This window comes from Eurosta solidaginis, chromosome 3 (assembly GCF_040869045.1).
Source record: "Eurosta solidaginis isolate ZX-2024a chromosome 3, ASM4086904v1, whole genome shotgun sequence".
In the NCBI taxonomy this organism is placed as follows: Eukaryota; Metazoa; Arthropoda; class Insecta; order Diptera; family Tephritidae; genus Eurosta; species Eurosta solidaginis.
This window is the reverse complement of record NC_090321.1, coordinates 240,955,120-240,983,041: the sequence shown is the minus strand read 5'-3', so window position 1 is coordinate 240,983,041 and position 27,922 is coordinate 240,955,120. Positions and strand designations below refer to the sequence as shown.

At 35.3% G+C, this 27,922-nt stretch overlaps 1 protein-coding gene and 1 long non-coding RNA gene across 3 annotated transcripts; both read right to left on the bottom strand.

Annotated features, from left to right (window-relative positions):
• Positions 1 to 387: 387 nt before the first annotated feature.
• On the bottom strand, positions 388 to 4,825 carry LOC137247051 (uncharacterized). The gene is made up of 2 exons (XR_010951765.1): positions 4,202 to 4,825; positions 388 to 825 (listed from the first exon to the last, which is right to left on the bottom strand). It is a non-coding gene; the product is annotated as an uncharacterized lncRNA (long non-coding RNA).
• Positions 4,826 to 5,684: 859 nt separating this feature from the next.
• Positions 5,685 to 23,852, bottom strand: LOC137247050 (endocuticle structural protein SgAbd-6-like). 2 transcript variants are annotated; one of them, XM_067778121.1, is made up of 2 exons: positions 13,180 to 13,328; positions 5,685 to 8,877 (listed from the first exon to the last, which is right to left on the bottom strand). In XM_067778121.1, exons 1-2 carry the CDS (start codon positions 13,234 to 13,236, stop codon positions 8,476 to 8,478), a joined length of 459 nt encoding a protein of 152 aa, XP_067634222.1. In that variant the 5' UTR covers positions 13,237 to 13,328; the 3' UTR covers positions 5,685 to 8,475. The 2 variants fall into 2 exon arrangements, with proteins under 2 accessions (XP_067634222.1, XP_067634223.1); XM_067778122.1 differs by lacking the exon at positions 13,180 to 13,328 and adding an exon at positions 23,720 to 23,852 and having other exon boundaries at positions 5,693 to 8,877.
• Between the last annotated feature and the right edge of the window lie 4,070 nt (positions 23,853 to 27,922).

Genomic DNA, 27,922 nt, shown 5'->3' with positions numbered 1-27,922 from the left:
TCGTAATGAAATTGTGTACACATATTTTCCTTATAGCGGAAAATATTTCTAATAAAAATGGACGGGATCGGTAAAAGACCACACCCACTTTTATATAAAACAAGTTTAAAAGGGTCGTAGACTAGAATAATAAGCTATAATTTAGCAAAAAATAGTTTGAATCAATGATATTTCACTTATTAAGTTTTATTGTTAGAGGAAATGGGAAGACATTTTTTTTAAACGGGTGGTGCCACGTGTTATGTAGAAAAGTAATTTATCTGAAATGAAATGTGCAATTGAAGCTCACGCTGAGTATATAATGTTTGGTTACACCCGAACTTAGCCTTCCTTACTTGTTTTATTTTAAAATAACTTCTTCCCCCGAAATTCCTGCAAATTAAAACGTTGACCATTAAAATAAATTTATTCAAATAAGTCTTTTGTGCCGTAATTTCTGTCGCTTTTTTTTACTTGGGTGCCGCTGTGTGTTTATAAAAATTGGGGACATACATAAATGAAGATTAAAAGTAAAAATAATCATATCACAATGCAACTCTTAGTTGGGCAATTCTTTGGCTGCTTCATCCAAATCAAACCATGTGGACCCGCTGTATAGAAAATTTCGACCTTCTCACCTTCGGAGTTCATATGTATGAAGGAACCCCTAAGTTCGCCTGTTTGATCGTGGGTGCCGTCGTCTCCAACGTTAGCTTCCTCTTGGCGACTTGTTCCATTACCACCTGCATTGTGTAAATTGTATGAGTCGTCCTCATGTTTGTTCATGTTTGGTGGCTGACTTACCACTGTGACGACAGCGATAATGACGCAAGCGAGCAGAAGGAGCTGGGAATTAAAAGGAGAGTGCGCAAAGTTAATGTATGTATAATCAAATTTTTTATTAAATTATTTGTGATGACTTTGCATGTTATAATTATAAACAAATGCTTTTTATTTTAAACTCAAAACTTATTTTTAAATTTCTATATGTGCACTCAAGTGACCGACCCATGTATTTTGATTGGTTGATTGGTAGATAGCTTGGGATTAAGGTGGATTGACTAATGTCAAATACTTGATAACATTTTACGCATTAATTTTAACTTAAATGTGATGCGGAGCATGATGTAATAATAAAGGTGATGTCAACAACATAACCTCACTTTTTCGGTAGCTCTATTTTCCAGTATTTACTTGTATTACAAAAGTATTAAATTTTGATTGCTACATTTTTCGTACAAAATTTCGCAAAAACTTAGTTTTTTGGAAAATTTTTTCTATATTCTTTTGTGGAACACAAAATTACGTTAATCTTTTTGGCTAAACAATTATAGTAGCGGCTTATATACGTAGTTATTATATTTCTAAGTGTGTAGTAAAATTTGCTCCGATCGTAGTAGAACTCAAAGGTAGTTCTGTATGATAGACAACCCTCTCAAATATGCATGCCGAACTTGTTAGAATAAAGGAACGGGACGAGAACACCTGAATCATTGTGGATAAGACAAGTGTGATAACTTCTGCATACACGTCTAAATTACAAATAGATTGGACCACTTGATTTTTTATTGACTATCGCTGTCTTATTTTGTATCACTTTCCATCACCCGTTGAAGATAGCCGGCCCTATGCGCCGCCATATTGAACACCCTGTCAAAACGCTACCAAAACGCTTAAAAGTAACTATATTGAACATCCTGTCAGGCAGTTGACGGATAAGAGATCACACCTGTTTTATCCACAATGACCTGAATATTCATTTCATCATGGTTTTACTCACTTGAAATGAAATATGTATGTTCAAAACAAATTTTTGGATTTCATAATAATATGAAATAATAAAATAAAATATGTCGATTTTTGAACGATAAATTGGACTTCAGAATAGTCAAATGTAATTCAGAAGTTGTAGAATGTACTACAGATTCGCGAGTCTACAGAAACTACGCTTTGTATTTCAGAATAGTCAATTTCAATTCAGAAATCTTAAATTGTACTTCATAATAATAAATTGTAGTTCAGAAATTGACTCAGTCAATTGTAATTAGAATAGTCAGCTGAACTTCAGAAACCGCAAATTGTACATAAAAACTTATTAAGCTTCAGTTGCACTTTAAACGTTAATACTTTTATGAGCAGTATATTCATTCTGAAACTCATTTTACGTTTCGGAAGCTCTAATGACCACTCTAACGTACAATTAACGGTTGCTGTGGTAAAATTTACTATTCTAAAGTTCAAATCAGTGTTTTTGAAGTACGATTGATTGTTATGAAACATATTTTACGGTTTCTTAAATACAACTGACGGTTTTGAGGTTTATTTTACAGCTCTTAAATACAATTGATTATTCATTATTCTATTGAAAGCAATTTACACGCTTTTCAATGGTACGTCAAAAACTATAAAATTTTGTACAGAAACATTAAAATGTACTTAAGAATAATCACTTGTAACTCAGAAACGACAAATAGTACTTCAGAAGAATCAAATGTAATTAAGGAGTCGGACAATATCCTTCAGAGTAGTCAAGTGTACTTTAAAAATCGTTATATGTATTTCCGAATAGCCATATAAATTCACAAATCGTAAGTTGTAATTTAGTATAGTTAATAGTAGTACAAAAATGGTAAAATGTATTACAAATTAATTGTATTCCAGAACAGGCAATTGAACTTCAGGAAACGTAAATTGTACTTAAGAAACCAATTATTGTGTTTAAATTGCACTTCAAATGTTTGATACTTTGATGAGCTGTACGTTAATTCTGAAACTCATTTTACAGTCTCGGAAAGGCAATTGACTATTCTGCAATAGAATTTGCGGTTTCTGAAGTAAAATTTATTAATCTTAAGTTCATACAAGTAGAAGTACAATTGTTTATTCTGAAATAAATTTCACAGTTTCTGAATACAAATGAATATTCTGAAGTGCATCTCATTGCTTTTGAAGTACAATTGCTTATTGTGAAATAAATTTTACGGCTTATGAAGTACAATTGACTAGACTGTAGTATAATTTACGTTTTCTGAAGTACACCTGGAAAAGATGTAGCTCTTAACCAGATATATTATAGCTAGCTACTGACTTTCCTAAAGGGTAGCTACTGCCTACGATGGAGTACCTCAGCGGATTTTCAATGCGTTTTTGCAAAATAGACGATTTTTTTCATAAGGTCGAATAGCTAGCCAGCAGTTTTTAGCTCAGTCCATTGAACTTTTTACATGGTGTCGAAGCTAAGAAGTAATCAAAAAAAAAAATATTGGACAATTTTCGTTGGGCATTACTTAAAATGTCGGAGGAAATGCCGATGGCTAACGCTCGTGCCGATTGTTGCCCTTTTGAAAAGCGAATATGTTTAATTAATTTATCCATCGGTAGTGATAGAACAATACGAGCACTTGACGGATGGTATAATATAAGTGTATTACAATTTTGTAAAACGGGAGTGGCAGGAGAAAATCTTAAAGTTTTGCCACGACTACTTGGAAAAAGGGGCTTACAGTTTTAATCTTAAAGAAATATCCTATATATATATATATATTTGGTACGTAAAATGCTTCCAGTAGAGAAATGGTAGTACAAAGTAAAAAAGTTTAAAAAACAATCGTTACGATCCCCTTCTATTTAGTTAATTTCTCCAAAAATCGTTTAATGCCATGGCAAAAATACTTGGCGCGACATACCTCCGAGGCGATCTAGACCGAGCTTCTCCTCCAATTTGCGTCGCGCTATTTTTTATTTTCTTTAGAGATTGAATGGACAAGACTTGCATATTTCATCCTGGTTCTTAACGGCATCTGCAAGGCAGATGAATTTTCACGCGGAAGCTTTCATGGGAGAAATACACCCAGCGTGCTTGTGAAACCACTGCCGAGGGGCAGCATATCTCTCGCTTAAAAAGGACTTCATTTTTGTATTCAAATTTTTGGACACTGTGTATATTTACTTTAAACAATTGATTACAATTAGGCTTCATTTTTTAGGTCACTTATTAATATTATAAATGTGTTTTCAACTTTTTAAAGACATTTTGAACACTGCAGACACACGCTGATATTTAAATTATTTTTTCCGAACCAAACTTTAAAAAATTTATTCATGATAATTATCATTTATATTTACATGCATAGTAGTTATTTTTAAATGCTTAATTTTGTGTATCGAAAATAACTCCGAATATTCAGTTACGCAGTACTAACACTTTTCTATTTGAACTTACATATTTCATCATTCCTGGAAATATTTTGTTAATTTTTGTTTCGTTGGCAAAAAAAGCACTAAAAATGCGAAATAAAAGCGATAGTGCAAAATAGAAAAAACTGTGATGAAATCAAAATCAAAAATGTTGAACATTTACTTGAAGCATTCGGCTTTTATACTGTGTTTTTAAAAAATGCGTGAAATTATTTAAATATGCAAAACATGTTTTACATCCTGCTTTTTATGGCATACGAACTTAAAGCCTAAAAATCTAAGCCATTTCTTGTATTGCAGCATTTCTTCTTTATATGTAGACGATGTTGTTGCTTTGCCAACAGAGCTTGTTTTGGCGGTCAAAAAGCCAACTCATACGAGGTTTAACTTTAATATCTTTAAAATTAGAATAAACCTAAGTAATTATTAATTTAAGTGCACATATGTACAGGTCATATATTGTTTTTGTTGGCATTAAACTTACAGGGTTACAAATTTAAGATGCGTGGAGTTATTGAATAAGTAGATACGTACACATCTATGCATCTACGTATTGTAACGATTTTGGTGCAATTCCGCTTATTTGCAACCTTCTGCTAACGTTCGAATCACTAAACTGTTGAATGAATAACTCCAATATTCGTAACGCAAAATGTCGCGACTCTACTGTTACTGCTTTTATACTGTGCGGTTTCTTCGTTGATATATTTGTAGGTGCTTCCATTTCCAGAACTTACTAGTTAGTTATCAGCTATAAAGTTACTCGGCTGTAACTACAGATGCATGATTTTATAGCTTCTCTCATACCCCATGCGCGTGTATATGTGCCCGACACTTGCACAACCATTGCATACTTTCGGGAGTATCTCAGATATATGCATGTGGTTGTGCGTTGCTTCTCCGCTGCGTGTACGTACATATGTGTAGACATAATGATTAATTTATTGATGGGCATACAAGTCACTGCTTAGCATCGGCTTAGAGATGATAGTATCCCTTAGTGCTGCTAATATTCGTCACAGTATTAAGTAAGTCCAGCGGTAAGAAACTGATCATGTCGCGTCCGTGGCAGCTGTGAAAAGTTTTTTCTTCCTTTCTCATAGTACAAAATACTTGTCAAGCCTGCTCGTATACCAACAACAATCTTTTCGGCTTCGGCGCTTATTCGAGATTCCATTTATCTACATTATACTGAATGGAAAAATTTAATTTTTTAAGTAATATACCTTTAGAGACAGGGACATTCATTGTGAAAGTTTGTTTTATCATTAAACTACCTTCCTTCGAATAATCCGATAGCCATTCCGTTTGTGCACGAAGCCGTCCATGACTTCAAGTCACTTATGAGGACATGTATGAACTTACAGACTTATATAACGTATTTTTAATTAATCGATAGCTATATTTTACTTTCCATTTCCCTTCTCAGTCCTAAACAGCACTTCCTGGTGAGAGTGGTTTTCCGGCTGACATTGTTTTCGCTGTTACTGCTGTCAAATTTCAAATTTATTTTCAAACACACAACCATAAGTTACTTTACAGTGTTTTATCTTAAACTAAATTAAAGTAATTTGAGCTTAACTTAATTACAGCAATTATAAAAATACAATAAATATGGAAAATAACATAGAGTGGAACAAAATTTAGGAAGAAAGGTGTTAATGTAGGTAAAATTGAAGGAAGAAGGGAATGCAGTTGAATAAATGACTATATATGCATGTCTATTATTGAGCAAAGTAGTGTCGCAGCTCGTTTTTGAAGCGCAGTGGGTTTTGTATAGCTTTAAGCTTTACAGGCAGGGCGTTCCAAAGGCGGACAGCGAAAACGAAGAACTGGCGCTCAGTTATAAGGTTGGTGTACTTCAAACTAAGTAAGTTTAGCGAACGAGGCGATCTGACAAATTGAAGATGTTCCCTGAGGTATTCGGGCTCTCGTGAGACAATGACCTTGTGAAGTATTAGTATTCAAAATATATTTATTTGTTCGATATTTCGACTTCAACCTGAAGTCATCATCAAGAATACATATGTCCAGTTATGAACCTAAGGTATAATAAGAGTCAATGTTTACAGGAACAAACAATATATACATATGTATATGCGTTTCTCAAAAATGCACGTATATTTACTTATAACTGTATGTTTATACAATGTAAAGTAGATGTGATTTAAAATACCAAATCAAAACAGCAAAATCAAATTTATCAACTTTGGTAGTTGGATGGAAGGTGGAACTCATACCGTGATTACGATGATAGAAAATGCATCACCTAGCCATGGTAAATCCTGTTTCTGTAGCAGGAAGTCTCTGGCGATCCAAAGCTCCCTATGGAACTAGCGGGCTTGGTACCTCAATGCTGCTTGTAACAAAAACGTACCGCAACTGTGTCCGAAAAAAGAATCATCCCAAAATCTCTGTGTATTTATCTCTACAGCAACAACAACGGGACTGCGACCGCAGTGAATGATTGGTAAGGGTTTTGCAACTCAATTTGATATATCTATTTCCTATGCTCGCTTCCGTATCGTCTCTTGACAGCGGCCATCAATGCTTCATAACAGTTCCGCTCGTACTCTGGAATAGTTTGTAATATTTCAGCTGTAGGCCCTTTGAATTCCACGAACAGTGCAGCAACTTTATCTTCCGCATTCCAGTTATTCACTGCTGCGGCCTTCTCAAACTGTAGCTTAAAGACCTGGAAAGGAACAGAACCGTCAATATATAGAGTTTTTACCTTCGTGTTACTCGCTGAAGAAGCCGGGCCATTAAGTTGCAATTCCTGTATACTACCTCTCAAAACATCCACCTCTGCCTCGAATTTTTCTTCAAACTGCATTATTATTTCGTCCACGCTCGCTTCGAGTTTTGATGATACACGCGCCTCTTGTGCTTCTAGTTGTACTGTTATGCGTGTCTCTTGTTCTTCCGTTGAGTTGCCATATATGTCTTTTGTTCTTCCAGCTGTGATGAAATTTGTGTTTCATGTGCTTCAATCTTGGCTGTTATCTGTGTCAACATTCCTGAAATACGCGTTTCTTGTGCTTCAGTCTTGAATGTTACTGTCGATGTTTGTGCAGATATTGCAGCCACTATCATGTTCAAGTATGTGTTGGTAACTGCCTGTGATGTTTCGTTTTTCTCTTAAATTTTTGTTGTTGTCTCGTCCTTATCTGGATGAAAGACATCATCGTCCACATTAATTCCTTCTGACTCCACTACCTCTGGTAGCCGTGCTTGAAGTTCGATCTTATTGCCGGTTGTACTCAATCCACGGTTCTCCAACTCCTTTTTCAGTTGCTGGATCCTTAATTCTCGTAACTTTGCCATGTCCAAGTTGTATTCGAAATCTTCGGAATTTATTCAACAATTCCTCTTCTGACACCAATTGTAACGAATTTAGGGAAACTCCGCGTATTTCCAGCCTTCTGCAAACGTTCGAATCGCTAAATTGTCGAATAAATAACTCCAACATTCAGTAATGCAAAATGGTCTTTATTAGACTACTTTAAGGTACAATTACACTTATACTTCACAACTAATTGCGTGTTTAAATCAAACTGAATACTGACTACTCAGCTTGTGCTGCTTTTATACTTTCTGCCCAAATGTCTAGACGTTTCTTCTTCTAGAATTATCTGCTTAGTTACCAGCTATACGCGTCTGTATTTGTATTTTATAGACTCTCGCGTAGCCATATGCGTGTGTATATGTGAGTACTAATTCGACTGATGACTACGTCTGTGTGTGAGTTATCTCTTCGTTGCCTTGTATGTATGTGAGTAAATGATGATTAATGTGTTTATGTAGTTTTCTTTAATGGTTTTGTTGTTGTGCATTTACTTAGTAACAGCTTAGAGATGGTAATATTCGTCATAATATGTTTGACTTTCTTCACTATTATTCCTTCTTTCTTGTCGTTATGGAATTAATAATCGTTTTAAAATTCTTACGTAAGGTAGAACAAGCTAACCGGCGTATTTTTTTCATTTTAAAATAATTTCTTCTCCAGAAATTCGTGCAAATTAAAACGGTGACCATTGAAATAAATTTATTCAAATAAGTATTTTGTGTCGTAATTTCTGTCACTTCTTTTTATTCGGGTGCCGCTGTGTATTTATAAAAATTGGGGACATAAATTTAGATCAAAATTAAAAATATTCATAACTCAACGCTTTAATATATACAGTTACTTATACTAAACTAGTTTTACCACAAACCTATTTTATTTCTTATTAAACGAATAAAAGAATCAACTGTTCTTTTTTATAAATTTTTTCCTATTTTAGTTTTGGTTCAATTTCAAAAGCTTTCAGATTTATTGTTTGGCTCTTCCAACTCTGATTTCGGCAAATCTTTGGCTGCTTCAGCAGCAGCAGATATCTCTGGATTGATAATGGAACCATATGGCACAAAACCATTTTTACCCGCTGTATAGGAAACTTCGACCTCCTCACCTTCGGAGTTGATATATTTATAGGAACCTTTAATTTCGAGTGTTTGATCATCGGTGCCTTCGTCTACAACGTTAGCTTCCTCTTGGCGACTTGTTCCATCACCACCTGCATAGTGTAAATTGTATGAGCCGTCTTCATGTTTGTTCAATTCCGAACTAAGAATGGGAATTATTTCATATTGGGTTGGTAGTAAGTCAGTTGGCGCCGCCGTGACTATACCGATAATGACGCAAGCGAGCAGAATCAGCTGTGAATGAGAAAAAGAGAGCGCAAAGTTAATATATGAACACATTTTTTATTGAATTATTTGGGATGACTTTGCAGGTGATAATTATAAACAAATGCTTGTTATTTTAAACTCAAAACTTATTTTTAAATTTCTATATGTGTACTCAAGTGATGTGCCGTTTCAAACCGCCCCATGTATTTTGATTGGTTTAGGTAATTAACTTGGGATTAAGGTGGATGGACTACTGTCAAATACCTACTTGATAACATTTTACGCATTAATTATACTCTGTTGACCAGAGCTCACAGACTTGTTAGGTGAGTTGAACTTATGACCCAGAATAGAAAATTAGTAAAATTTTGGATAATGGGCGTGGCACCGCCCACTTAAAAAAAGAAGGTAATTTAAAAGTTTTGCAAGCGGTAATTTGGCAGTCGTTGAAGATAGCATGATGAAATTTGGCAGGAACCTTGCTCCTATTACTATATGTATGCTTAATGAAAATTAGAAAAAATCGGAGAACGTCCACACCAACTTAAAAAAGAAAATGCTTAAGTCAAATTTTAACAAAAAATTTAATATCTTTACAGTATATAAGTAAATTATGTCAACATTCAACTCCAGTAATGATATGGTGCAACAAAATACAAAAATAAAAGAAAATTTCAAAATGGGGTGGCTCCGCCCTTTTTCATTTAATTTGTCTAGGATACTTTGAATGCCATAAGTCGAACAAAAATTTACCAATCCTTGTGAAATTTGGTAGGGGCTTAGATTCTACGACGATAACTGTTTTCTGTGAAAAAGAGCGAAATCGGTTTGAAGCCACGCCCAGTTTTTATACACAGTAGACCGTCTGTCCTTCCGCTCGGCCGTTAACACGATAACTTGAGCACAAATCGATATATCTTTACTAAACTCAGTTCACGTAATTACCTGAACTCACTTTTTATTGGTATAAAAAATAGCCGAAATCCGACTATGAACACGCCCACTTTTTCGATATCGAAAATTACGAAAAATAACATAATTCTATACCAAATACCAAAAAAGGGATGAAACATGGTAATTTGATTGGTTTATTGACGCAAAATATAACTTTAGAAAAAACTTTGTAAAATGGGTGTGACACCTACCATATTAAGTAGAAGAAAATGAAAAAGGTCTGCAGGGCGAAACCAAAAGCCCTTGGAATCTTGGCAGGAATACTGTTCGTGGTATGACCAATATAAATAAATTAGCGGTACCCGACAGAAGATGTTCTGGGTCACCCTGGTCCACATTTTGGTCGATATCTCGAAAACGCCTTCACATATACAACTACCACCACTCCCTTTTAAAACCCTCATTAATACCTTTAATTTGATACCCACATCGTACAAACACAGTCTAGTGCCACCTCTGGTCCACCTTTATGGCGTTATCCTGAAATGGCGTCCAGCTATAGAACTATGGCCAAACTCCCTTTTAAAATACTCTCTAATAACATCCATTTGAAACCAATGTCATACAAACACATTACAGGGCTACCCTAGGTTAATTTTGCTAAATGGTGATTTTCCCTTATTTTGTCTCCAAAGCTCTCAACTGAGTATGTAATGTTCGGTTACACCCGAACTTAGCCGTCCTTACTTGTTTTAACCTAAATTAGATTCGGAGTGGAAAAATAAGAATGTCAAAAATGTGTAAGTAACTGTGCTAAAAGGCCAAAAAAAGTAGTCGGTATACTTGGGCAGATTTATATGCCTATATTTATTACGAGGAGCTGAATTATAGTCTGATCAGAATCAACTTTTTTATACTCAGTGTGCTTTGCAATCGAGTAAAGGAATCGAGAAGGATAGAAACTTCCATATATCAAAATCATCAGTATCGAAAAAAAATTTGATTGAGCCATGTCCGTCCGTCCGTCCGTCCGTTAACGCGATAACTTCAGTAAATTTTTATGAAATTTGGAATGTAGGTTCCTGGGCACTCATCTCAGATCGCTATTTAAAATGAACGATATCGGACTATAACCACGCCCACTTTTTCGATATCGAAAATCTCGAAAAATCGAAAAAGTGCGATAATTCATTACCAAAGACGGATAAAGCGATGAAACTTGGTAGGTGAGTTGAACTTATGACGCAGAATATAAAATTAGTAAAATTTTGGACAATGGGCGTGGCACCGCCCACTTTTAAAAGAAAGTAATTTAGAAGTTTTGCAAGCTGTAATTTGGCAGTCGTTGAAGATATCATGATGAAATTTGGCAAGAACGTTACTCCTATTACTACATGTATGCCTAATAAAAATTAGCAAAATAGGAGAACGACCACGCCCACTTAAAAAAAAAATTTGTTGTAAGTCAAATTTAAAAAAAAAAGTTAATATCTTTACAGTATATAAATAAGTTATGTCAACATAAAACTCCAGTAATGATATGGAGCCACAAAATACTAAAATAAAAGAAATTTTCAAAATGGGAGTGGCTCCGCCCTTTTTCATTTAATTTGTCTGGGATACTTTTAATGCCATAAGTCGAACAAAAATTTACCAATCGTTGTGAAATTTGGTAGGGGCTTAGATTCTACGACGATAACTGTTTTCTGTGGAAAAGCGCGAAATCGGTTGAAGCCACGCCCAGTTTTTATACACAGTCGACCGTCTGTTCTTCCGCTCGGCCGTTAACATTATAACTTGAGCAAAAATTGATATATCTTTACTAAACTCAGTTCACGTACTTATTTGAACTCACTTTGTATTGGTATCAAAAATGGCCGAAATCCAACTATGACCACGCCCCCTTTTTCGATATCGAAAATTACGAAAAATTAAAAAATGCCATAATTCTATACTAAATACGAAAAAAGGGATGAAACATGGTAATTCGATTGGTTTATTGACGCAAAATATCACTTTATATAAAAACTTTATAAAATGGGTGTGACACCTACCATATTAAGTAGAAGAAAATGAAAAATTTCTGCTGGGCGAAATTAAAAGCCCTTGGAATCTTGGCAGGAATACTGTTCGTGGTATGACCAATATAAATAAATTAGCGGTACCCGACAGAAGATGTTCTGGGTCACCCTGGTCCACATTTTGGTCGATATCTCGAAAACGCCTTCACATATACAACTACCACCACTCCCTTTTAAAACCCTCATTAACCTTTAATTTGATACCCATATCGTACAAACACATTATAGAGTCACCCTTGGTCCACCTTTATGGCGATATCCCTAAATGGTGTCCACCTATAGAACTAAGGCCCACTCCCTTTTAAAATACTCTTTAATACCTTCCATTTGATACACATGTCCTACAAACACATTCCAGGATTACCCTAGGTTCATTTTCCCTCATGGTGATTTCCCCGAACTTAGCCTTCCTTACTTGTTATATATAAAACATTTTGGAAAACACAAAAAAACTTATTATTTAGTAAATAATACACCTAGAATGTTGAAATTTGACATGAGCTCTGATATTGAGACTCTTGATAAAAATTTGAAAATTTTTTTTAAAATGGGTGTGGCACCGCCCACATGTGATAAAATCAGTTTTACAAATATTATTAATCATAAATCAAAAATCGTTAAACCTTTCGTAACAAAATGCGGTAGAGAGGTTGCCTTTACTATAAGGAATGATTTGAAAAAAAAAAAAATTTACGAAATCGGTTAAGGATCACGCCCACTTTTATATAAAAGATTTTTAAAAGGGTTGTGGACGAATAAAATAAGCTATATCTTTGCAAAAAAGAGCTCTATATCAATGGTATTTCATTTCCCAAGTGAACTTATAGCAGTAAATAGGAAGAAATTCAAATTTAAAAAAATCGGCATATCTTTTACATATTTGATGTTACTGTTTAAGTACGCAGGCAAATTACCGTCTATTATGTTCTTAATAAATTTCATAGTAAAATTGCCTCGTGCTCGCGCAGAAATACAATCAGAGTGTTAGCCAAATCACTGCCGAGGGGGGACACCGCTTAGGAAAACCCTTTTGAAATTGAAGAAAACTGTTTTTCAAACTTTTGATGTTACTTTGCCCGGGGCTTGAATATAGGGACTTCTGTGTAATAAGCGTAGCACCGCAGCGACCGCCAAATACATACAGATATGCATTTGGTAGATAGTTATTGGAACGGTTTTTCGTCATCTCTTGTCGAACTTGGTTTGGAGACAACCCGGTTTCGTTCTCTCAGAACAGAATATGACAGTGAAGATGGCACAACGGCCAAACCTATTTGTTTCCAGAACAAATTTGACAAAGGATGACGCAAAATAGTTCCTGTCGGAAAATCAACAAAAAACGATTTGTGCATACCTTTGGTTGATAAATTGTATCAGCAAAAGACAAGATTTGTGAACACTTTTTGGGCATTGAACAGAACAATTTTTTTTTCCAATCAAGTTTTCCGGCAATTCATTCCTAGTGGTTATAACTCCAAACACAGAATCACAGAATAAGCAAACAGAAAGCTCAATCCAGTCATGATATGCACAAAGTTGTTGTTGCACACGCGTAAACTTAAGCTGGTAGCAGAAAACAGAACTGATACTCTCTACAAATAAAAGTATACCCCTAGAAATTAGCTAATACCTTATATGAAATTATAATATCATAGAAGGTAGGGAGCTATGTATTTAGGCAAAGGTTTAGACCCTAGAATAACATGCCTACTCGGCGCAAATTCAACCTGCGACTTAGACGACATCCTCACAGGTAGCATTGCTAAGTAAGCTGATGGCAAGCTAGAAGCAGTTTTTTGTAACGGGCCGATTCTGAGCGTTACCGGTAAAATAGTCCCCAGAACATTATGTAACCGAAAATCGTTTCCAGTTCTTTTATTCGCGATTCTGGCCAAAGTGGTAACGCTGTCATCATCGAAAAACTCACCAATGTCTGTGGTGAAATTTAAAAGTTGGTTTTCTTCGCTTTATCTATGGCGGAACGATACAAAGTGGCAGCATGCGACAGCTGAATATAAACTTTTTTATTTGATTTCATACATCAACTTCCGGCGCAGTTCGATTTTGACATTCGTCCATCGAATTTACAAAAACAAAGTACATGGAATTTTTATTTATGTTTGTAGGTATGTCACCATGCAGCCACCTTGTATGGTTCCGCCATGGCTTTACCGAAAATGTGTCACTCGTAGATACGAGGTTAACGAACGAAACGATGTGTATATATGTACATACATGCATAAGATTTTACATAGTTATATTGTAATTTATTCTGTGAAAGTCATAATGTAAACAAATATATAATATATAGCAAGAGGCAACACTATTTAGCTATTATCTTTACTTATTTGCGCTTACAATTCTTAATTTTTCAGTTTTTCCTTTTTCTAAACAACAGCTGTTGTTTGGTTATTTCGATGTAACCACCTACTTTTGTGGGTAAAAAATTATCCGGCTACTTTCGCGGATAGAATACCAAAAGGGTGTAAAAGTTTCCACATGATTTCGTTACCGTGGTAAAGAATGTTGTTACCACACTAGAATCGGGGCGTAAATATCATATTTATCAAATATATATTACAAACATAAGTGCAAAATTGCTGCGCAGCTTTGAGTTATATACTATGCAATACACACGTATCGCTGCATGGCAAACAGTGCTCCGTTCAAACAAAATTCGATGCATGGTAACAAAAACCCTCAACAATCGCACAAAACCATAAAAAGAATGCCAAATACGCAAATAATTTTCCGTCATATCTATTGCTTTACTCATTTCAAGGCGGATTCAGTACCAGGTGTTGTTATCCCAACAGCTGATTGCTTGTTCTTGATAATTTTCCATACAACGCCTTGCACAACAATGTGTCAGTTAATCGAAAAGAATGAACATTTTTTTGACTTGACATTCTTCTGCACGGCGAATTGGTTGAGTTCGCTATGCCACCAGCTGGTATGGATTCGCCGTGACTTATTTGAAATGAAAAACAAGTAAAGAAGGCTAAGTTCGGGTGTAACCGAACATTACATACTCAGCTGAGAGCTTTGGAGACAAAATAAGAGAAAATTATCAAGTCGGAAAATGAACCTAGGGTAACCCTGGAATGTGCGTGTATGACATGTGAATCAAATGGAAGGTAATGAGTATTTTAAAAAGGAGCGGGCCATAGTTATATAGGTGGCCGCCATTTCGGTATATCGCCATTAAGTAGGACCAGGGGTGAGTCTAGAATTTGTTTGTACGATATGGGTATCAAATTAAAGGTGCTAATGAGTATTTTTTCGCGATATCGCCATAAAGGTGCGACAGGGGTGACTCGAGAATGTGTTTGTGAGATATGGGTATCAAATTAAAGGTATTAATGAGGTTTTAAAAGGGAGTGGCCCTTAGTTGTATATGTGAAGGCGTTTTCGGGATATCGACCAAAATGTGCCCTAGGGTGACCCAGAACATCATCTGTCGGGTACCGCTAATCTATAATATAAAAATAAGTCGGGTTTTCCTTCCTGACGCTATAACTCCAGAATGCAAGAACTGATTTCCACAGATTTGCATTCGTTGGAAAGGTCTCGGACTCCGTGAGGTTTATGGCAAAGAAAATTCAGGATCGACGCACAGGGCCTCGAGATATGGCCGAAACGTGGACCCGAGTACCCCTAGAATGTGTTTATAGGATATGGATACCAAATGAAATCTGTTGATAAGTGCTTTAGTAAAGGGTAATTTTTATACCCCTGGGTGATTAGGGTCTCGAGATATAGGCTAAAAGGTAGACCCGGGTACTCCTGGAATGTGTTTATAGAACATGGATAACAAATGAAAGCTGTTGATGAGTGCTTTAGTAAAGGGTAATTTTCATAGCCCTGGGTGACTAGGGTCTCGAGATATAGGCCAAAACGTGGACCCGAGTACCCCTAGAATGTGTTTATAGGATATGGATACCAAATGAAATCTGTTGATAAGTGCTTTAGTAAATGGTTTTTTCATACCCCTGGGTGACTAGGGTCTCGAGATATAGGCCAAAACGTGGACCCGGATACACCTAGAATGTGTTTTTACATTATGGGTATCAAATTAAAGCTGTTAATGTGTGCTTTAGTACAGAGTAAGTTTTACACCGCTGGGTGACTAGAGTCTCGAGATATAGGCCAAAACATGGACCCGGATACACCTAGAATGTGTTTTTACATTATGGGTATCAAATTGATGCTGTTGATGTGTGCTTTAGTACAGGGTAAGTTTAACACCGCTGGGTGTCTAGGGTCTCGAGATATAGGCAAAAACATGGACCCGGATACACCTAGAATGTGTTTTTACATTATGGGTATCAAATTCAAGCTGTTGATGTGTGCTTTAGTACAGGGTAAGTTTTACACCGCTGGGTGACTAGGGTCTCGAGATATAGGCCAAAACATGGACCCGGATACACCTAGAATGTGTTTTTACATTATGGGTATCAAATTGAAGCTGTGGATGTGTGCTTTAGTACAGAGTAAGTTTTATACCGCTGGGTGTCTAGGGTCTCGAGATATAGGCCAAAACAAGGACCCGGATACCCCTAGAATGTGTGTGTATTATGGATATCAAATGAAAGCTGTTGATGTGTGCTTTAGTACAGAGTAAGTTTTATACCGCTGGGTGTCTAGGGTCTCGAGATATAGGCCAAAACAAGGACCCGGATACCCCTAGAATGTGTGTGTATTATGGATATCAAATGAAAGCTGTTGCTGAGAGCTTTAAAGTAATTTTCATTGTGATATTCGATTTAGTCGCATCAACCTGGCAAAACTGATAAATATACATGCGAAGCCGATATAAAGACATTAATTAATAATTCACACATACCTATTTACGTACGTCCTATTCAATTTGCCTTAAATTTGGTATATAAATTTGCCTATATTATTATTACGATGCTTTTTTCCGGGAAGTAGACCAGAGACGGACTGGGACTGGGATAAGGACTAGAATTGGGACTGAGACTGGGACTGCGACTCGGAATGGGACTGAAACAAAATACATTCCACCTTCTGGGACTGGCAATAAGAGATGAAGAAGAATGAGAAAAACTTGAGAGAAGAGAAAAGAGAGAAGGAGACTGAGAAAGATATAGAATGAGACGAAAATGGAGATAGATGTAGCGAAAAATACGGAGGGAGGAGTGAATACAAAGATTAAGAAAAAGTGTAGAGGGGAGGGCAAATGGAGATAGATGAAGCGAATAATACGGAGGGAGGAGTGAATACAAAGATTAGGAAAAAGTGTAGAGGGGGAGGGCAGAGTTAGACGGAAAAAGCTCTTTAAAATGTATGCAGATAGACCAAATTTAGGGCAGAACAACGTCTGCCGGGTCTGCTTTTTCCGTCTAACTCTGCCCTCGCCACTCTAAATTTTTTCCTAATATATGTATTCACTCCTCCCTCTGTTTGTTTCGCTTCATCTGTCTCCATCTTCGTCTCATTCTATCTCTTTCTCAGCCTCCTTCTCTCTTTTCTATTCTCTCAAGTTTTTCTCATTCTTCTTCATCCCTTATTACCAGTCCCAGAGGGTGGTATGTATTTTGTTTCAGTCCCATTCCGAGTCTCAGTCCCAGTCTCAGTCCCAGTCCTAGTCCTTATTCCAGTCCTAGTCCGTCTCTGGTCTACTTCCCGTAAAAAAGCATCGTATATACTAATATAGGCAAATTTATATACCAAATTTCAGGCAAATCGAATAACACGTATGTAAATAGGTATGTGTGTATAATTAATTCATGTCTTTATTCCGGCTTCGCATGCATATTTATCAATTTTGCCAGGTTTATGCGAATAAATCGAATATCGCAATGAAAATTACTTTAAAACTCTCAGCAACAGCTTTAATTTGATACCCATAATGTAAAAACACATTCTAGGTATATCCGGGTACACCTTGTGGCCTATATCTCGAGACCATGTGCGTGGATCCTGAATTTGCATTCTGGAGATATAGCATCAGGAAGGAAAACCCGACTTATATTTATATTATAGATAAAGTGAGTTCAGATAAGTACGTGAACTAAGCTTAGTAAAGGTATATAGGTTTTTGCTCAACATATCGTGTTATCGGCCGAGCGGAAGGACAGATGGTCGACTGTGTATAAAAACTGGGCGTGGCTTCAACCGATTTCGCCCTTTTTCACAGAAAACAGTTATCGTCCTATAATCTAAGCCCCTATCATTAAAAGTATTCTAGACAAATTAAATGAAAAAGTGCGGAACCACGCCCATTTTGAAATTTTCTTTTATCTTTGTATTTTGTTGCACCATATAATTACTGGAGTTGAATGTTGACATAATTTATTTATATACTGTAACGATATTCAATTTTTTGTTAAAATTTGACTTTTGAAATTTTTTTTAAGTGGGCGTGTTCGTAATCCGATTTTGCTAATTTTTATTTAGAACACATATTCTAATAGGAATAACGTTCCTGCCAAATTTCATTATGATATCTTCAACGACTGCCAAATTACAGCTTGCAAAACTTTTAAATTACCTTCCTTTAAAAGTGGGCGGTAACACGCCCACTGTCCAAAAATTTACTAACTTTGTATTCTGCGTCATAAGTTCAATCCACCTACCAAGTTTCTTTGGTAATGAATTATAGCACTTTTTCGGTTTTTCGAAATTTTCGATATCGAAAAAGTGGGCGCGGTTATAGTCCGATTTCGTTCATTTTAAATAGCGTTCTGGTAAGAGTGCCTAGGAACCTACATACCAAATTTCATCAAGATACCCCGAAATTTACTCAAGTTATCGTGTTAACGGACAGACGGACGGACAGACGGACATGGCTTATTGAATTTCTTTTTTCACCCAGATCATTCTGATATATAGAAGTATATATCTCTCTCGATTAGTTTATGCCGTTACGCATTACCGTTATGCGAACAAATTTAATATACTCTGTGAGCTTTGCTCAGCTGAGTATAATTAATATACATATGTTCAAAACAAATTTTTGGATTTCAAATTTGTTTTTGCATTAACAAAGTCAATATGACTTAAGTGAGTTCGAAAAACATCTTTGTTGTAGGCACAGTTGCTGCACATGAACTTTGGTCTTTAATATAAAATATAAAAATTCAAACTGTCGATTTTTGAACTAGAAAAATTCTAGCTGCTATCGAACTACACTTTTTCCAAGTATGCTTCAGAAACCATAAAATGTTGTTCAAAAATGGTGAAATATACTTGAGAATAATCATTTGTAATTCGAAAACGATACATTGGACTTTAGAATAGTCAAATTTAATTCAGAAATTGTAGAAAGTTCTACAGTTTCACGATTCCTCAGAAACTACGTTTTGTATTTCAGAATAGTCAATTTCAATTTAGAAATTGTAAATTGTACTTTATAATAATAAATTGTAGTTCAGGAACCATAAATTGTATTTCAGACAATTGACTGTGTCGTACTTAGAATAGTCAATTGAGGTTCAGAAACTGTAAATTGTACTTAAACACTTATTAAGCTTTAGTTGCACTTCAATGGTTAATACTTTTATAAGCAGTATGTTCATTCTGAAACTCATTTTACGGTTTCGGAAGCACAAATTGTAGGGTTATGTTATTTAATTTTTTGATATTATATTTATGTTCAACTTTATATAAAACTACTTTGTAGAAATTGAAAGAATTGTTCTTGTTAATTTTTGATATTTCAATTTTGAAATTATTATAATCAAAAAATTTTGATTCTAAAAAAAATTCTTAAAAACGAAAACGCAAGTATACTTTCGGGCGTTGTACCATAAAATAATTTTTATAAAAAAGTTTTAACGAAAATAAATAGCGGTATTTTTTATTTAAAATGAACTATAAAATAAAAAATCGGTGTATCAATTTTAAGTGGTTGTAAACCCACACTAATGACTTTCCTTGGGTACAATTTACGGTTTCTGAAGTACAATTGACTATTCTAAAGTCCATATCAGGTTTTTATACTCAGTTGAGCAGAGCTCACAAAGTATATTAACTTTGATTGGATAACGGTTGGTTGTACAGGTATAAAGGAATCGAGATAGATACAGACTTCCATATATCAAAATCATCAGTATCGAAAAAAGTTTGATTGAGCCATGTCCGTCCGTCCGCCCGTTAACACGATAACTTGAATAAATTTTGAGGTATCTTGATGAAATTTGGTATGTAGGTTCCCGGGCACTCATCTCAGTTCACTATTGAAAATGAACGATATCGGACTATAACCATGCCCACTTTTTCGATATCGAAAATTTCGAAAAACCGAAAAAGTGTGATAATTCATTACCAAAGACGGATAAAGCGATGAAACTTCGTAGGTGAGTTGAACTTATGACGCAGTATAGAAAATTAGTAAAATTTTGGACAATGGGCTTCGCACCGCCCACTTTTAATAGAAAGTAATTTAGAAGTTTTGCAAGCTGTAATTTGGCAGTTGCGGAAGATATCATGATGAAATTTGGCAGGAACGTTACTCCTATTACTATATGTATGCCTAATAAAAATTAGCAAAATCGGAGAGCGACCACGCCCACTTAAAAAAAAAAATTTTTCAAGTCAAATTTAAAAAAAAAAGGTGAGTATCTTTACAGTATATAAGTAAATTATGTCAAAATTCAACTCCAGTAATTATATGGTGCAACAAAATACAAAAATTTGTCTAGGACACTTTTAATGCCATAAGTCGAACAAAAATTTACCAATCGTTGTGAAATTTGGCAGGGGCTTAGATTCTAGGACGATAACTGTTTTCTGTGGAAAAGCGCGAAATCGGTTGAAGCCACGCCCAGTTTTTTACACAGTCGACCGTCTGTCCTTCCGCTCGGCCGTTAACAGGATAACTTGAGCAAAAATCGATATATCTTTACTAAACTCAGTTCACATACTTATTTGAACTCACTTTGAATTGGTATCAAAAATGGCCGAAACCCAACTATGACCACGCCCCCTTTTTCGATATTGAAAATTACGAAAAATGAAAAAATGCCATAATTCTATACCAAATATGATTTGATAGGGGGCACGATTGACTCACCGTTTCTTTTGGAGCGTATTCGCTTCAATATACCATCTTGAACACTTCGAAATCATGATATTTTTTTATTTGATAGGGCCAGAACGACATATTTCGCTAATTCGCCTATTGCTAGGGCATTGAAGGAATTCAATCTTCTTACTAATGCCAGGGAAATTGATTTTTCAGTAAATAAATCAAAATTTAAACTTATACTAAATGACTTATATGGTAGATAATATTTAAGCTAATAATTTGTAAATAGTCTGTAAGGATATTTAATTTGTCCTAGATTTACTTTGAAATAAATAAATAAATAAATAAATAAATACGAAAAAAGGGATGAAACATGGTAATTGGATTGGTTTATTGACGCAAAATATAACTTTAGAAAAAAACTTTGTAAAATGGGTGTGACGCCTACCATATTAAGTAGAAGAAAATGAAAAAGGTCTGCAGGGCGAAACCAAAAGCCCTTGGAATCTTGGCAGGAATACTGTTCGTGGTATGACCAATATAAATAAATTAGCGGTACCCGACAGAAGATGTTCTGGGTCACCCTGGTCCACATTTTGGTCGATATCTCGAAAACGCCTTCACATATACAACTACCACCACTCCCTTTTAAAACCCTCATTAATACCTTTAATTTGATACCCATATCATACAAACACATTCTAGAGTCACCTTTGGTCCACCTTTATGGCGATATCTAGAAAAGGCGTCCACCTATAGAACTAAGGCCCACTCCCTTTTAAAATACTCATTAACACTTTTCATTTGATATCCATATTGTGCAAACGCATTCTAGAGTCACCCCTGGTCCACCTTTATGGAGATATATCGACAAGGCGTTCACCTATAGAACTAAGGCTCACTCCCTTTTAAAATACTCATTAACATCTTTCGTTTGATATCCATATCGTACAAACAAATTCTAGAGTCAGCCCTGGTCCACCTTTATGGCGATATCCCTAAATGGTATCCACCTATAGAACTATGGCCCACTCCCTCTTAAAATACTCTTTAATACCTTCCATTTGATACACGTGCCATACAAACACATTCCAGGGTTACCCTAGGTTCATTTTCCTTCATGGTGATTTTCCCTTATTTTGTTTCCATATCTCTCAACTGAGTATGTATGTTCGGTTACACCCGAACTTAGCCTTCCTTACTTGTTTGAAGTGCGATTGATTTATTCTGAAAAATATTTTACGGTTTCTGAAATACAACTGACTGTTCCAAAGTCTATTTTACATCTCTTAAATAAAATTGATTATTCATTATTCCATTGAAAGCAATTTTATGGCTTCTGCAGTGAAATTGACTATTACGAAATACAATTTACGTTTTCTGAAGTACACATGGAAAAGGCTTTGTATTTATTTGGTACTTTGGGTTTACCCGTTTTTCAAGCGTACGTCAGAAACCATAACATTTTATTCAGAAAAAGTAAAATGTACTTAAGAACAATCATTTGTAAATCAGAAATGATAAATACTTAGTACTGCAAAATAATCAGGTGTAATTCAGGAGTCGGACAATATGCTTCAGAGTCCGAATAGGCCATTTAAATTCAGAAACCATAAATCGTAATTTCGTATACATAGTTAATTGTAGTTAAAAAATTCTAAATTTTATTTCAAAAACCCGTTAATTGTATTTCAGAATAAGCAATTGAACTTCAGAAACCGTAAATTGTACTAAAGAAACCAGTTATTGTGGTTAAGTGGCACTTTAAATGTTTGATACTTTGATGAGCTGTATGTTAATTCTGAAACTCATTTTACTGTTTCGGAAGGGCAACTGACTATTCTGCAGTACAATTTGCGGTTTCTGAAGTACAGCTTACCGTTCCTGAAGTAAAATTAACTAATCTTAAGTCTATATTAGGTTTTCTGAAGTACAATTTATTATTCTGAAAATTTGTTTACAGTTTTTGAAGTACAATTGTTTATTCTGAAATTAATTTTACGGTTTCTGTATACAAATGACTATTATGAAGTGAATCTCATTACATCTGAAGTACAATTGAGTATTCTGAAGTATAATTTACGTTTTCTGAAGTATACCTGGAAAAGGTGTAGCTCTTAACCAGCTATTTTGATAGCTAGCTACTGACTTTCATAAAGGGTAGAAGCTGTCTACGATGGAGGTAGACCATCTGCTAATTTTCAACGCATTTTAGCAAAACAGACGACTTTTTGCATAAGGTCGAATGGCCAGCCAGCAGTTTTACCGCAGTCCATTGAACTTTTTTGAAGCTAAGAAATAATCAAAAAAATAATATATATATATATATAAATATAGGTATATATATTGGATAATTTTCGTTGGGCATTACTTTCAGTATTGGACGAAATGTCGATGGATATCGCTCTTGCCGCTTGTTGCTCTTTTGAAAAGCGAATACGTTTAATTAAGTTATCCAAAGGAGGTCTGATTACTAAAAATCGACTATGTACAACAATAAATGTAACATAAATTATTTCAAATAAAAATGTATAAGGGTCTAGCATATTTCTCGCTTAAAAAGGACTTTTTATTCGAACTTTTTGGACATTGCGTATATTGACTTTAAGCAATTGATTACAATTAGGCTTCTTTGTTCCGGCCACTTATCAATATTATAAATATTTTTCAACTTTTTAAAGCCATTTTGAACACTGAAAACACACGCTGATATTTAAATTATTTTTTCCGAAACAAACTTTAAAAAATTTGTTCACGATAATTATCATTTCTATTTACATAAATAGTAGTTAAATTTTCATAATAGTTAGAAAAATTGCAAAATGCTTAATTTTGTGTATCGAAAATCACTCCGAACATTCAGTTACGCAGTACTGACACATTTCTGTTTTGAACTTACATATTTCATCATTTTTGCAAATATTTTGTTAATTTTTGTTTCGTTGGCTAAAAAAGCACTGAAAATGCGAAATAAAAGCGATAGTGCAAAATAGAAAAAACTGTGATGAAACCAAAATTTAAAATGTTGAACGTTTACCTGAAGCAGTCGGCTTTTATACTGTGTTTTTTATAAAAATGCATGAAATTATTTAAATATGCAAAACATGTTTCGCATCCTGCTTTTTATGGTATACGAAATTAAAGGCAAAAAGTCTAAACCATTTCTTGTATTGCAGCATTTCTTCTTTATATGTAGACGATGTTGTTGTTTTGCCAACAGAGCTTATTTTGGCGGTCAAAAAGCCGACTTATACGAGGTTTAACTGTAATATCTTTAAAAATAGAATAAAACTAAGAAAATTTTAATTTGAATGCACATATGTACATGTAATATATTTTTATACCTTTCATGAACATGAATGCTATATTTTAACTTCGGTCCGATGTTTGTAGCGTTGAGAAATATAGAAGATAGACTCACCATTAAGTATACCGAATTGATCAGGGCGACGAACTGAGTTGATATAGCCATGTCCGTCTGTCCGTCCGTCCGTTCGTCTATTTGAACGCAAACTAGTCCCTGAAATTTTTAAATATCTGAATGATGTATTTTTCCTACCGGATCGGACCACTATACCATATATCTCCCATACAACCGATCGTTCAGACAAGACGATTTTGGTCATTCCTGCCGCAATTTAGAAAATATAAACGTGAAACATGGTGATATATATTCTAATATATCATAGAAGATATCCTGAAAAAATCACTGTGATCGGAGCTATATATAGTTGTATCCCATACAACCGATCGTACAGATAGAAAGATTTTTGGCCATTTCTCCCTTAATTTAGAAAGTATAAACGTGAAACTCGGTGATATATATTTTAATATATCATAGACAATTTTCTGAAAAAATCACGTTGATCGGAGCTATATATAATATTGTAACGAATTTACTTGCAAATCCTCTTATTTGCCCTTTTGTTAAGTTCGTATCACTAAACTGTTGAATAAATAACTCCAATATTGAATAATGGAAAAATGGCCTTTATTAAAGTACTTCACAATAACACTTGTACTTTGCAACTAGCTGGCTTAATAATCAAACTGATAGCTTAAATGAAATTGACTTTCAAAATAATACTGCTATTGCTCGCTAGGTAGCGTCTTAATCGAAACTACCCATAGCGCCTCTACCGCTGATGCTTTTATGCTCTGTGATTTCCTCGTGGCATCTTCTAGGCGCTTCCAGAATTTTACTTAGTTAGTTATAAATTTCGCAGCTACAACTACAGATGTATAATTTCTCATTTGAGTAATACTTGCACAAACTATTGCCCTCTCTTGTGACAACTCAGATAAAATATATGCATGTGTTTGTGCATTGCTTCTCCGCTGCTCGTATACGTACATATGTGTAGACGCAATTATTGATTCGTTTATGTAGATACATAATGATTGAATTATTGATGTGAATTCACGTCACTGCTTAGCATCGGCTTAGAGATGCTAGCACCCCTTAGTTTTGCTAATATTCGTAACAATATATATTCCATACAACCGATCGTTCAGATAGAAAGATGTTTGGCAATTTCTCCCTTAATTTCCAATATAAAAGCGTTAAACTTGGTGATATTTATTCTAACTCTTTACGGCGCCAGGTTTTAAATTTTATTAAATTTATATTTACTAGCTGGTAAACACGTTGTTATTAATAAAATCAACAATAAAAATATATATTTTTTTAAATTTTTTATTTTTTGCACAAAAAACTGTTTGTTGCAGAAATGCAACATGGCATCACTAGTGCTACATGAATAAAATTCAAGTCAATATGTGTGGAAATTTTTAAAACAGTTATTTTGTTTATTATAACACAAACTTACTCCGCATTTTTCACAGCTTGTTTGTGTAAAATCTTTGTAGCCAGGAAATTTGCACCTCATTCACTTTTCCATCAAAACCTGCCAGTGTACGTATTGGTCCAACCCCACATCTTTCGTGGGAACGTATTGAGCTGGGCTTTTCTTCCTTTTATTTTCAATGAGGCATTCAACATCACTTTTACGTTTCAAACGGTTAATTGTCTGATATTTGCATAGTGTCTCTGCTACAGCTACTCTGAATTCCCCAGAGTTTAGGACTTTACTGGAGAGACAGCGATAATTCTCCGCTATAAAAACCAAGAATTACACATTGCAACGTCCAGGAAGTTGTAAAAAACTCGTATATACCAATGCTTACTACGTAGTTTAATTTTGTAGTGACCCATAACAGAGCCTAAAAGTTCAATACCCCCATATGCCGATTATATTCAGTTACGACAAGAGGACGTTCAATAGACACATATTGTTTTGATGATTTATCCCACCTTCGTACTACAGATGTTGGCTGCTCTCCAGCAAAATTTGATGCCAGAGTAACGATTTTATTATCTCTCCAAGCTACTACAGCTGCGTCAACTTCATTGCAGTTCCCCACATATTCTATTGGCGTTCCGCGGGGTTGTTTTTTTTAAATCTCCCTGCACTGAGTACAAATTAGTCTGATCCTTGATTAGATTGATAATATCCTCAGTAAAGAGACAGGAAAAAACCTCAAATTGAGTATCCAAACAAAGGATCTCCGGCGGCAGTTTATCGGATTTACGAAAACATAGTTGGGCGGCATTCAAGTTCAGATGTTTGGATTTCCATGTAATATTGGTCCTACGTATTCGATTAGAGTTCCCCTGATGAGCTTCGGGTATATCGCATAGCACAGCGGAGGCCGGATTTAAATGTGTTGCAGCAGCAATGGTTACAACGGACTTTGCTAGAGTGGTAGTATCCGGAACATAATTTTCCAAATCAAGTGATAGGTTTAGTTCCTCCTCAGAAGTGTAATGACAGCTAGGTTCGATATTATACGTCGACTCATTAAAATCGTCATCATCAGAAATATCACGGCCATCCTCACTGTCTGCCCATTATATACGTAATATCTTTTCCAGGTCCTTGGTGGTCAAATAATGCTCGCCACGTTTCATTTTGAATTTGAATATAGCACTAACAAGTAAGGAAGGTTAAGTTCGGGTGTAACCGAACATTACATACTCAGTTGAGAGCTATGGTGACAACATAAGGGAAAATAACCATGTAGGAAAATGAACCGAGGGTAACCCTGGAATGTGTTTGTATGACATGTGTATCAAATGAAAGTCATTAAAGAGTATTTTATGAGGGAGTGGGCCATAGTTCTATAGGTGGACGCCATTTAGGGATATCGCCATAAAAGTGGATCAGGGTTGACTCTAGAATTTGTTTGTACGATATGGGTATCAAATGAAAGGTGTTGAGTATTTTAAAAAGGAGTGGGCCTTAGTTTTATAGGTGGACGCCTTTTCGAGATATCGCCATAAAGGTGGACCAGGGGTGACTCTAGAATGCGTTTGTACAATATGGGTATTAAATTAAAGGTATTAATGAGGGTTTTAAAAGGGAGTGGTGGTAGTTGTATAGGTGGTCGCCTTTTCGAGATATCGGCATAAAGGTGGACCAGGGGTGACTCTAGAATGTGTTTGTTGAATATGGGTATCAAACGAAAGGTGTTAATGAGTATTTTAAAAGGGCGTGGGGCTTAGTTCTATAGGTGGACGCCTTTTCGAGATATTGCCATAAAGATGGACCAGGGGTGACTCTAGAATCTGTTTGTACAATATGGCTATCAAACAAAATGTGTTAATGAGTATTTTAAAAGGGCGTGGGGCTTAGTTCTGTAGGTGTACGCCTTTTCAAGATATCGCCACAATGGTGGACCAGCGGTGACTCTAGAATGTGTTTGTACGATATGGGTATCAAATTAAAGGTAATAATGAATGTTTTAAAAGGGGATTGGTGGTATTTGTATAGGTGGTCGCCTTTTCGAGATATCGCCATAAAGGTGGAGAGGGGGTGACTCTATAATGCGTTTGTACAATATGGGTATCAAACGAAATGTGTTAATGAGTATTTTAAAACGGCGTGGGGTTTAGTTCTATAGGTGGACGCCTTTTCGAGATATCGCCATAAAGGTGGACCAGGGGTGACCCTAGAATGTGTTTGTACGATATGGGTATCAAATTAAAGGTATTAATGAGGCTTTTAAAAGGGAGTGGTGGTAGTTGTATATGTGAAGGCGT